The sequence below is a fragment of the Planococcus citri genome, chromosome 5, assembly GCF_950023065.1.
Source record: "Planococcus citri chromosome 5, ihPlaCitr1.1, whole genome shotgun sequence".
In the NCBI taxonomy this organism is placed as follows: Eukaryota; Metazoa; Arthropoda; class Insecta; order Hemiptera; family Pseudococcidae; genus Planococcus; species Planococcus citri.
The window spans coordinates 54,226,307-54,238,882 of NC_088681.1; the positions used below are offsets into that span (position 1 = coordinate 54,226,307).

Below are 12,576 nucleotides of genomic sequence, written 5' to 3' on the forward strand. Positions count from 1 at the left end.
AATCGATCAAAAGGATTGCGAAGATGGTAAATCCGAGTTTATACGCGTAGGAGATGAATTTCATTTTCACTTTGTTTGGAGTTTTTTTTTTCGAAAACTGGAGAATCCAAAAACCCACTCGAAGTCCCAGAACGGTTCGAAACCATCACCAATAGATTTGGGTGTTTGAAAATAGGGCACAAACCGAATTTCAGCTTTTCATGTCAATTGAATCAAATTTTGATTTTTGTTTACAAGAAATGAGTCAAATTTGAAATTTTAAAAATTCGCCAAAAATCGAAAAATGAATTTCAGCGTCTGAAATTTTCACTTTTGGTGTATTTTGAGACTTCTTTCGATTCCCCTCTGCCTGGTGCTTCGTGTAACAATCGAATTGACAAAAAAAAAAAAAATTTCAAGTCTTTCCATAGCCGTAATTCACGATACCATTTTGGAGAATTCTGGTTTGGACTCAAAGTCCGTAAAAAAATGTCGAAAATACACCAAAATGCATGATAAAATGAACGATAGTTCTGGATTCAAGTCTGTTGAAAGTATCTTAAGATTGTTTACAGCCGACTGGAATGAAAAAAATGATCATTTTTGAAGTATTTTTTTTCAAAGTTTGACTCGAACCCAGTACTTTGGACCCCCTAATCATCATGGTATCGAATGGGGTAAAATGTAGAATGGCAATTGATGCGTACCTAGACCTACTAACTGTACCCAAAACGACCAGAATCTCATTTTTGAAAATTTTGTACATTTCTCGGAGTTGGACTAGTACCTGGTACTTTGGACCTCGCTGACTGCGTCTTTGTGTCAGATAGGTAAAAACGGAGAATGACAATCGATGTGTACCTACTAACTGTACCCAAAACGATCATAACCTCATTTTTGAAAAATTTGGAGAATTCTGGGTTTGACTCTGAGGTACTCATATTTTCTTACATTTTGAAAAAAATTGACACCGTCGAAAAATTCAACTTGCGCGCGAAAAATGTTCAAAAAATAAGCCAAACAAACAAGCAAGCAAAACTGTAGTTCACAACAAAGAGAAAAAAGTTATGTAATTTGCACGAGGCATCCCCATGCATATATTAATGCAGCGAACGTACATACCAATTAGCTCGAAGCTATAAATCTAATTAGATATGCAACCTTTACACAACTCCCAGTATATCCCTCTACCTGCCTGCACTTCTAACACGTGTTTTTTTCTTCTTTTTTTTTTTTTTTGCAAGTATTCTCAAACGAGTCTACAATATCGCGCATCATACTTCGTAATATGGAACTTGTACTAAAATACTAAAATATGCGAAATTTTTCACTCGTCGTCGGTATACTTTAACGCGTCTCACGATGCGTTCTTTGAAAAAAAGGATACTGCGCCAGGAGCAATTTTCGTTACTTTCAAAACAATGTGGGAAAAGGAAAAGAAGAGCGAGTTGGGTGGCAACAGAGACGCGTAAACGTACTCGTTCGTATAGCACAGAAAGGATATGATGGAAGTCTAATAGAAGTTCAAGGTCGAAGGGCGCGAGCGAGAAAAGAGAAAAAATAACGACGATTTTCGCTCGGCTGATTTATAGCACATAGTATATAATATACTGGTAAGTCTACGTATACGACACGAGAATAGTGCAGATATTTCTTCTTCCATATACGTTTATACCTTACTATACATTGTACAAAGTGAAAAATTTAGTCGAAAAAACGACGGAAACAAAAAAACAAAATTCCAAACATACTATATCGTATAAAAAAGCAACGAGCATCCTAGTATCCGATACACTTTTTTCACGGTTCGAAATTAGGTATTTCGCTTTTGAAATATTTTTTATAATACATCTATAGTATAAAGCTACAAGCAAAAAAAGTTCACCAGGCTCTCATTCAGCCCCCATTGCACCTAGGAAGCTGATTTTTTTTTAAAAAGAAAGTCCTCGACGAGTACTTGATGCGAAAACTATAGCGAAGGCCCAATTTTGATTTTAAGGGCCTCAAATTTCGGAGAAAGGGGGCTAAAATCAACATAAAAAAAATTTGGAAATACACTTTCTTCCAAATTGCGTTTTAAACCGAATTCCAAAATTTGAACCGATTTGGTACCATAGGGGGCGAGATATGCCCCAAAAACCAATTCTTGGGCCCCCTCCTCTAAATTTATGAAAACTGAACCGATTTTGCTCATTTTTTTTTTCAAAATCTTCCTTACAATGCGTAGATATGTTATAAAATATTTTGAAATCAAAATATTTTAGTTCAAGTATGAAAAATTAAAAATCAAAATCAAATTATTTTGAACAATTTTAACTTTGAGCTTTCATTTCTTAGCCGAATATTTCCAATTTGCTAGGCATTTTATTTATCATCAAATAGTAAACAAAAAATCCAACTTATAATTCTCAGCCGAGTATTTCTCTTTCTAATTATTCATTTTGCTTAGTAAGTTGTAAGGAAAGGGACTTGGGGTCAACCTTGAAAAAACGAGTTCTGTGAGAGAAAAGGGAGAGGGAAGGGGGGTTTGGGGGCGCAGTCCCCAAGAGCGAGTTCGCCCTCGGAACGAGTACGGGGGCGAGGCCGCGAAGCGGCCAGGGGGCGGAGCCCCCTAGTATATTATAATCATCGAAAAACGAAACGAAATGAGACGAGACCCTGAGATAAGACAGGCAGAATGAATCAGGGAAGGACACAACCATACCCTTACAAAATTTCAACGCTTCAACTATATACAGAAGGTCAAAAGTCCGGAATCAGCTATTAGAATATTTCTCTCAGAAGCACGAATTTTCGAAATACAAATCGCTACCAACCTTCGAAATCATCAAAGACACCACGAATACCGCTCGATCATCTCAAACTTGAACCATTTCGAAAATATCTTCAATCGCGAATATAAGGACGAACAGAGCGTAGAATTTCTCGAAGAAATTTTTCAATTTGTTTTCGATAATGTAGACCAACTGGAGGAGTGAGTTACCTCCTTCCCCTTCATCTATTGTATATTTTCAACGAATGAATTTGTTGTTTGTTTCGATATTCGCGTCGTCGTTTCACTCGAAGCAAGGCAAATGTCGACGAACGTGGTATAACGATAATATACCTTCGAATTACGTACTACGCGCGTACAAACAACCCTTTTGCTCGATAAAGGCATCCAGGAAATGCTGCTGCCTTCGTCGCTGTTACACTATCCGCTATAAATGTCGACGCTGAGTTCTTAATTTACTTCATTTTACTACAACAGGGTGTCCACAGGTCTGGAAAACCTGGAAAACCTGGAAAAGTCAGGGAATTTGGTCGGTCTGGAAAAGTCAGGGAAAAGTCAGGGAATTTCGTAATTTTCACGCAAAATCTCTGGAATTTTGAAAAAACGATCAATTGAAAATTTTGAATAAGTACCTGTGATGAGAGAAAAACACTTGTTTTTTACTTCTCGAAACGCAAATTTTCAAAAGCTTTTGCCCTCGCTTCGCTCGGGCTTGTTTCCTTTTCTTTTTCAAGGGCAATATGAAAATTTCTAGATTATAAAAATCAAGTTTTTATGCCAAAAAATGAACTCACGAAGAAAACATCGTTTTTAAGCATCTTAAAATACATACAAATTTACAAGCGCTTTCGCCCTCGCTTGGGTCTGTTCTGTTTTCTTTTTCAAAATCAACTTCCTTCAAAAAAAAAAAAAATAGGTACAATTCAAATATTCTAAAATTTTAAAAGCCAAAAGAAAGCTTCTCGTCCTCACATAAAAAAACCTCGTTTTTATGTCTCTCGAAACTCAAATTCTCAGAAGCTTCCGCCCTCGCTTCGCTCGAGCCTGTTCTCTTTTCTTTTTCAAGAGTAAACTTCCTTCAAAAAAACATCCATTTCAATATTAAAATTTAAAACACAAAAAAATAAACACTCTTCGCATTCAAAAAAAACTCGTTTTCAGGCATCTTGAAATCAAAATTTTCGTAAGTTCTCGCCCTCGCTTCGCTCGGGCCAATTTGTCTCTCATTTTGATATGAACAAATTTCACATTTTGAGGCCTTCAAAAATCAAAAAAAAAGAAAAATTTTCATAAGGTATGTGAATACATAATTATTAGGGCTAGGATTTTTAAGCGCTATCAAACACGTTTTAAGCGCTATAAAAAAGCATTAAAAATGTAAGAAAAAAGCAAAAAAAAAGCGCTATCAAATCCTACCATGATACATATCAAAATGAAGGGTTTTTCAAACCCAGCAGGATACCTCCTTTAAATATATGTACAACTTGAACCAAAATGAACGAAAAGAAGAAAATGAAAAAAAAGTAAAAAACTGAAACTAAAAATTGAAAAAAAATAATAGTAAAATAAAAATTGAAAAATAAAAACAGAATCTGTTATTTTTCAGTTTTTCCTCTCTTGTTTTTTTGAATTGATCTTTTTTCAACAATTATTTATTTTTTTTTAAAATGTGCAAAAAGTTGGTAAATTTTTGTATTTTTGGAACTGATTTCTTCAATTTTACCAATTTTTTACCAAAAAAAGCGCTAACGACGAAAAAAAGCCCCAAAAAAGCGAAATTTCCGCCTTTTTGGCCCAAAATAAGCATTTTAAAGCATTTACACCCAAAAAAAGCAAAAAAAAGCACTATCAACTTTCACCATTCGCCTCAGAATGGAATGAAACGCAAAGAAAATATATTTATGCCGTATAGGGTGCTGCTACAAAAAAAAAGCATTATCATAAAAATCCTAGCCCTAATAATTATGTATTTTATCAATTGGCCAAACTTGATGCATGTTTTATTTATTTTTAATTAGAAAAGTTAATAATCAAAGTTGAGCTGTTTTTTTATATCCGAAGAAGTATTTAGTTCGAAGAGAAGCTTATGAAAAAAATTACCCCCCCCCCCCCCAAAAAAAACTTCTTTAATTAAAGTATGGAGTGAGCCTAGAAAATTGATAAAAATGGTCTGGAAAAATGGAAAAATTGGTCTGGAAAACCTGGAAAAGTCAGGGAAAATCATTTCCAGAAATGAGTGGACACCCTGTAAAAATGAAAATTTTACAAACAAAAACTTGAAATTCTGGACAACAAAAACATGAAATTTTCAAAACAAAATGGAAAAATAGAAACATAAAGCTCTGGAAACAAAATTGATATTGATACAATTTCTATGAACTATGAAGTATGCCAAAAATGAATAAAAAAATGGTTTAGAAAATGTTGAAATAACAAAAAAATAATTGAAATCACGAAAAATCAGCGTTGATTGTCCTCGTATTTAAATAAGAATGAATTTGAAATTAAAAGTCAACAAAATTAGAAATACCTACACTATTTTTGGAGCGCTTCAAATGAATGTGTAGGTTCAACGTTCTCCATTCTGGGGTTGGCTAGAGCGTCAGGGTGCCATGCCAGGGTTTTCAGATTCAGGGATTTCTACTCAGACGAAGGGATTTTTCACTTGGGGAAATCGTTGGAAGTTCTTTAACGATTTTGAATTTTCAGGGAAACTATTTTTAATATTTTTGAGGAGAGGGGGGGCAAAGGCGAGCAGCCCGAGCGAAGCGAGGGCACGAGCAGAGGGTTGGGGTTGCAGAGCAGCCCAGGGAGCAGAGCTCCCTAGTCATTAATGGATAAAAAACAGGGTAATTGAGCGAAATTTAGCAGAAAGTGCGTGAAAATTTGTTGAAATGCCATGGAAATAGTTTGAATTAACTGACAGTTGATGAAACGTTGTGAAAGTAGACCAAAAACTGTTTGATTATGAATTTTTTTTTGGAAAATTATGGAAAATTGATTGTTTGAATATTATCAAAATACAAATCGTGAAAAAGTTATATGGAGTATTATAAAAACAATTAAAACTGTAAATTTATCATAGAAATCGCTTGAATGTTCACCAAAAATTGATGGAATTTTAGTGATAATAACGTCATGAAATCTGAAATGAAGGAAAATTCTGACGTGAGTGAATTTTTTCTTCATTTTTTTCGTGATTAGGCTAAAACAATCGATAAAAATTACCCTTTCGAGTTGAATTTGAAAAAAAAAACATGGAAATTTCTTCATTCAAAAGTCATCAAACAAGGTTAAGAAATCATAGCTCAAAAATTTGAAAAAATTACGATGAGGATTCTTTTCTACTCATTTCTCAACAAACCATCTCATTTTCGAAATGGAGACTTAGCATCCTTAATGGGCACAGAAGGTCTTGATTTTTATTGAAATTAAAAAAAAAATGATACTGTCTAATCTGAAGGAGCTGAGTTCGAATTTGAGATCATTTTTTCGACTTAGCCCCTCTGATATCTTCTCTGTAGTATGCTCTTAAACATGGTTTAAATGACAAAAATGACATTTGAGTTTGCATTTTCCAAAAAAAAAAAAAAACAAACAAAAAACTGCCCCCATTACTTACACTCTTTTTACTTCTCTCTTTCCGTTCATATCTGCAATTCAGTGAGTTGAAATTTCATTTTGTATCGAAATAATTGATCCAGAATGGCTGATGATAAAAAGTAGAATGAAATTATATCCCCTCCCTTATTTGTTTCTTTTCATAGTACGAATCGCTACGCTCAGGGTACGTTAATTTATATATTATTTGACGAGTGTTTCGCGGTTTAATTGACATAGATTAAAAGCGAGGTAACTGGCACATTATAAAATGCTGCGTTAGCTCGACTCCACAAACGAATTAAACTGATATACATTATATCGTACTACAGGGTGTTCCAGAATAACCTTTCACTTTTGTTTTATTAGTAGCTCTGAGAGAAAAATGGTTACGGAAATTTTTTTATAACCAAAATGAAGTAGAAATGTGCCGTTTTTAGACCATATATTTGAGTTTTCATTATAAATTAAGTTTTAAAAATTATTCCACCAAGATGTTTTCCATCATTTTTGACACAATCGACCAAACGTTTTTTAAAATTATTGAACACTTTGTTGAGCATTTCTCTTCTAATCAGTCTTGATTCACGAATAATATTATCTAGGAGCTGTTTCAGAGTCCTAGGATCATCTTGATATACTTTTGACTTGAGGTAACCCCATAAAAAAAAATCACATGCTGAAAAATCAGGGGATCGAGGTGGCCATGAAATTTCTGTGTTCAGCGAAATTATTCGATGACCAAAATGCTCACGCAATAAAGAAATCGTGTCCGTTGCGGAATGACAGGTAGCGCCATCCTGTTGGAACCAAGTAACTCTATACTTGTGTCTGCGTTTCAATTCAGGAATGAGAAACTCGTTTAACATTTTGCGATACCTCTCACCGTTCACCGTTTCATCAAACACATACGGTCCCACTATACCGAATTTAGCCACGCCCATCCAAACAGTCAACTTAGCGGAGTGTAGAGGTTTCTCGTGTATTATCATCGGATTCTCTGTCGACCAGTAGCGCATATTTTGTTTATTCACATCACCGTTTAGATAAAAATGAGCTTCATCAGTAAAGAGTAACGAGTTCAATGGAATCTCACCAGTATCAATTCTTGTAAGCATATCCTCGGCAAATGATTTTCTTCTCACAAAATCAGTTTTTTGTAACTTTTGAATGATTAAAATCTTATATGGATGGAAACTGAGGTCTTCAGATAAAATTCGTTGCAGAGAAGTTGGTTTGATTTTTAAATTTAACGCTCGTTTACGTATTGAAGTGGTAGGGGTAGTCTGTACTGAATGCCTTACTCGGTCCGTTGTTTCTGGCGTTCTTACTGATCTTTTCCGACCTGTAGGCTTATTTTTACAAGCATGAGCGGTTTTCTCGAAGTTTTTTACCCATAATTTCACTGTTGGCCTCGATGGCACTTCACTTTTACTGGTAAGTTTAAAATGTTTGCGGAAGGCACGAATTGCACTAATGTAAGAGTCATTATTTTTGAAAAAGGCCTTTACAATAAAAGCGCGCTGCACAGCCGTCCACTTCTCCATGGTAAAAAATTAATACTGAAACATAATTCGGCATGTGTTGGCTACCTGGAACCGCTTTTACCATTCCCCTAACACCATTTGAACGCAGATCAGTGCTCACCAAAATGTGAAAGGTTATTCTGGAACACCCTGTACTATAAACGCTCGCAGAAATACGATTATATACACAGTGCGACATTTTTAGATGAGAGAAAGGAGTCCTGGCAGAACCCAGGCAGGCAGGAATGGAAGGAAGAGTTGGAATCGACGACAAGCGAAGTGACGAAGGTGTCATAGCAGCGTCGCTCGTTGTCGACGAATCGATGTGTTTTTAGGTAAATTCGACGTGTTTTTTGAGCTTAATGATGCGATCGACAATTTCGCCATCTCTTCTCTTGCCTCATTTCACCCTGTGTGCTTTTGTATTAAACGTATCGTATGCTTTTCTCGAATTGAATCCTATTACTCGGCAAAGTGCTTTCGGAAAAAAGAGTAAAAGAAAACGTCAAACGTTGTAAGTACACACGATGAAATTTCGAAACTTTTTAATTTTTATTCTATTGCGAAAAGTTGTTTGGAAAGTTTCGGGGTTGAGAACCGTAAGTCTTGAGTAGGTATTTTTGACGTAGGTGAGACGACCAACTAACCTCGCAGGTACAATCGTACATATATAATTAAAATTGCGCCAAGATGTGACGTCATAAGACACTGTTGTTTATTTTTGTATATACGAACTCGTGGTCGTCGCGTCTATTTTTAGGCAAACGACGAACGACGACAAAGGGTGCAAAAACGATCGGAAAAATACCGAATTGAAATACTTTATTAAAATTATCGAAGTGAAAAGTATTAGTATATTTTGTGTATTGATTGTGTTTTTTTCCTTCTTTTGTCGCAGGTGGAAGCTGGCGATGTTATTATGATGGTAAATGAAATCGATGTGCTCAAGTATTCCATTAAAGAAGGTAAGTTCGGCCCTTTTTATCAATTTATTCTATAACGTTTTGTTTAGTCTTCGAGCCAATGAAGGCCTGAAAAAAGGGTGTATTTTGATAGAACCCCTCATCGCGAGCTGATTGTTTGGAATGATATGAAGTATGAAGAAGGGGTGAGGTGGAGAGACGGTCAGATAATTCACCAATCAGTGAGAATCTGGGAAGTGGGAGCTAGCACGATGAAGGTGGTTGTGTTGAAAGAAGATGTTGTCCCATTTCGGATGAAGAGACGGTATAACACCCCTCCCTCTCCCCCCACATCCTACGCGAGTTTTTTTTCACCGGTTCGTTTAATATTTGGAATGGTGTTTTCTATTCTCGTAATTGAGATTTTTTTCTCGGTCGTTTTCGAAATATGAATTTTTTTCCGACGATCTGGGTGTAAAACGAAATGAAAAATTTTTGAAATTAATTAATTTTCTCGTATATTAAAACTTACGAATTTGATTTTAATGAAATGTTATTTCATTACAATAATTTCTTCGCGTTATGTATTAATTTTGACTGTTGGAAATACTGCAATTAAAATTTAATAAAGATTCTAGAGTATACATAATTTTCATTAGTTGTTCTATTTTTGGTTGGTGTACCTATAAGAAGTTATACATTTATTTTGTTTTCATTAAAAAATTTCTCATCTTTTATTGTTTGTTCATTTTCGTTTTTTTTTTAATTTTTGCAAATTAACAAAAGGTATATTTGAGAAAAACATCTCTTTCGAATCAATTTGGTGCTCGGATATGTTTGTTTTTTATTCTCCCTCCTTCGTTGCCGGTTGACGTTGAATTTTCTCCTACCTTTATCGTTAATAATGTAACCTCGTATCGTTTTTAATTTCTCATTTAGATAACTTTGATTAAATAAGTGAAAATCTCGAAACGTTATAACGATTTGTAAATAGTGAGCTTCGCGGTCGTGAAATGGTGTGTTTTTTTTACGATGAGTTACGATATTCGTGTAAATAATCCGTCTGCGTTTCTTCTTTACAAAATTAATGATCCGAGGAAAACCAGCCGGTGAAATTTACTTTCGGTATTTTACTGTGGTGTTTGCTTTAAAATTTCTAAAATAGATGGAAAATTTCCAACTTCGCGAAAATTTTTTCTCTTTGGGTCCTTTTGGATGAAATTTTATGCGTTTTTCCGGTGCAAGCGAACGGCAGCAGGAGATGGAAATATTTTACGGGTAAAAACTTTGGTGGAAAATTTTTTCAGGGTTTGAATTACTTTAACGTAGGTATGTAATAAAAGTTGATAAAAAATTGAAGCGAGGAGGTTTTTGAAATGCGAAAGATGTCGTTATTTTATGATGAAGGTAGAATTTGGGTGTTCGGTGCGTGATATTGAAGATTTTCGGAGTTGGAAAATTTTTGAGGCACGTCCCACTTTGAGCTCAGAAATATTGGTATTTTTTCCTCGTATTTATTCGTTTTGATTTTTTCCCTTTCGTTTGAGAGAGTTCGAAAAAAAATTAGATGCGAGTCTGGAATATGTTTTGGAAATCGTTTAATCATTTTGGATGGCTATAAAATTGTGCGAAACGTTGCGAAAGAGTTTGAATATTTAATTGTAAAAATTACGTGAAATATCGCGAAAATTATTCAAAATCCAGAATTTAAAATTGCATACGAATTATTTAAAAATTATACGTGAAAATCGTACAAAAACGTGATGAAAACTGGTGGAAATGAAGCCAAAAATGGCGAATATGGTGAAAAATCGTCCAAGTGTTGTGAAAATTTGAATAATTTTTATCTCCAGATCCTTGCTTTGAAAATTTGAGTGACTTTTCGGGACGTTTTAGAGATCGATCCCAAAAAATGTACAAATTCAAAATCAGCAACTCCGAATTGATGAAATGGTCGACATGTCAGGTCAGCCTGTTTAACGATTTTTCGAATTTTTCATGAAAATTGACGATTGGAGGAATACTGAGACGTCTTATCGAAAAAATAAGTTGATATTTCGTACTCTATGCCTTCAAAAATCTGTATTACGACAGATCACTCGTCATTTTGAGTTTTTCGAGATTTTTTCAGATCATGTTTGAAGGCATTGCCGGGGGGTGGGGGGAGGTTCAGAGGGGTCGAATCGGAAAATCAATTCGATATTTGAAATCAGTACTTACCTTTGAATTCATCAATAATATGAATATGCCCCTTTACTTTTGATTTTTTTGAAAATTCTGACCAAAAGTAGTGACCTCTGTGCCCCTTACAGAGGAGGAAAGAAACTGCCAGGAGGTTTGTATTCAGCGAAAAAAATTGAACTGGGCGAAGAAAAATTTTAACAGAATTCAAAAATACATCTCCAGATAACATTTTTTTAAACGCTGAATTTAATTTTTTCGATTTTTGATAAATTTTTGAAAACTAAAATGCCCATTTTTTCATTAAAAAAAATCAAAATTGTATCTATATGAGGAGGAAAGCTGAAATTTGACTTATGATCGATTCTTGAGACATCCTGAATCGACTGCTGATGGTCTCATGCAATTATGGAGCCTTGTCCAGTAAATTTTTGAAATTTTTATTTTGAAAAATTGATGGAAAAAGGGGTTAAAAAAATTAAATTCAGCACCTGTATCGAGACTTAGAGTGGGTCATAAAGTTGGTGTATCCAAGTTTACTTGTGCCGAATTTCATTTTGGCTCTCTTTGTGGTAATTTTTGCGAAACTATAAATTCCTGAAATTCGCTGACTGGAGGATCCAAAACGGCTCGAAATTGCCATCGATCGATTTGGCTGGTCGACATCAAATTTTAGCTGTGTACTAGGATGGTCCTTATTTTTGAAGTTGGGATTTTCCTCCTTCCCAACCCTCAAAGTGGCGACCTCTGGTGAGAAAATAATTCCATATTTTTTTTTCCATTTTTGAAAAACTCGGGCTGCGGTGGGCCCCTCTAATTTTCAAAAATTTTATAAAATAGTACAAATTCACTGTAGAATATTATTCTGTTATTTCTAAAAAGTTTCTTCTCATGACGATTTTAGTCCCCTCCATTGAAAACCAAGCTGACCCCCTAAGATAGCTGAAATTTATTGTAAAAGTGCGTTTCAAGCAAAATTTATGACTTTTTCATGACTTTTCATGACTATCATGACCGTTAAGACACCCTGAAAAATCTTCTAGAGTCTCTAGAATTATTTAAACTGGTTCGAAATCGTTTCCAATCGATTCCAAATTTTAGCTTTTAGGCCAATTTGGTGAAATTTTGATTTTTTCCTCTATTTTCAACCCACAAAAATTCATAAAAAATTTAAAAATATAATTCTGCACTTGATAATTTGAATGGAAAATTTTTCAGAATTTCCCAAATAACTTTGGATAAGATCGGAATTCCAATAAATTGAGAGGGGGGGAGGTGAGCAGACTTCTTCCCTTGTCTTCAAATCGGTAATCCATCTCTAACTGCTGTTATTTTTCTTTTCAATTTCTCTTTTTTTTTTTTTTTTTTTTTTTGCATAAAATGTCAAAATTAGGGAAAAGAAGTGGTGTAAAAAGATTCTGGCAACCATGAAAATGGTGTGATTTAGACAAGAAATTTTAAACTTTGTAAGCCATTAAAATGTCACAATTTTTGCTCTATAGGCACGAAAATTTGTGACTTTAGACACCAATAAATTTTTGGGAATATATTATAAGTATGATCTCGTGCTTAATCAGAGAAATTTTCATCACAAAACAAGATTTCCATGAAAAAT

General features: G+C 34.6%; 1 protein-coding gene across 4 annotated transcripts in view; it reads left to right on the forward strand.

The window, feature by feature from the left end:
- Positions 1-12,576, forward strand: part of Efa6 (Exchange factor for Arf 6) — a 194,513-nt gene that overhangs the window by 75,180 nt on the left and 106,757 nt on the right. For 3 of the 4 annotated variants that reach the window (XM_065366757.1, XM_065366759.1, XM_065366758.1), the window contains exon 2: positions 8,777-8,843. In XM_065366757.1, coding sequence (XP_065222829.1) covers positions 8,777-8,843 — 67 coding nt within the window. Of the gene's footprint in view, positions 1-8,776; positions 8,844-9,923; positions 10,059-12,576 lie in introns of those variants that run through there. The other variant, XM_065366760.1, reaches the window with a different exon arrangement.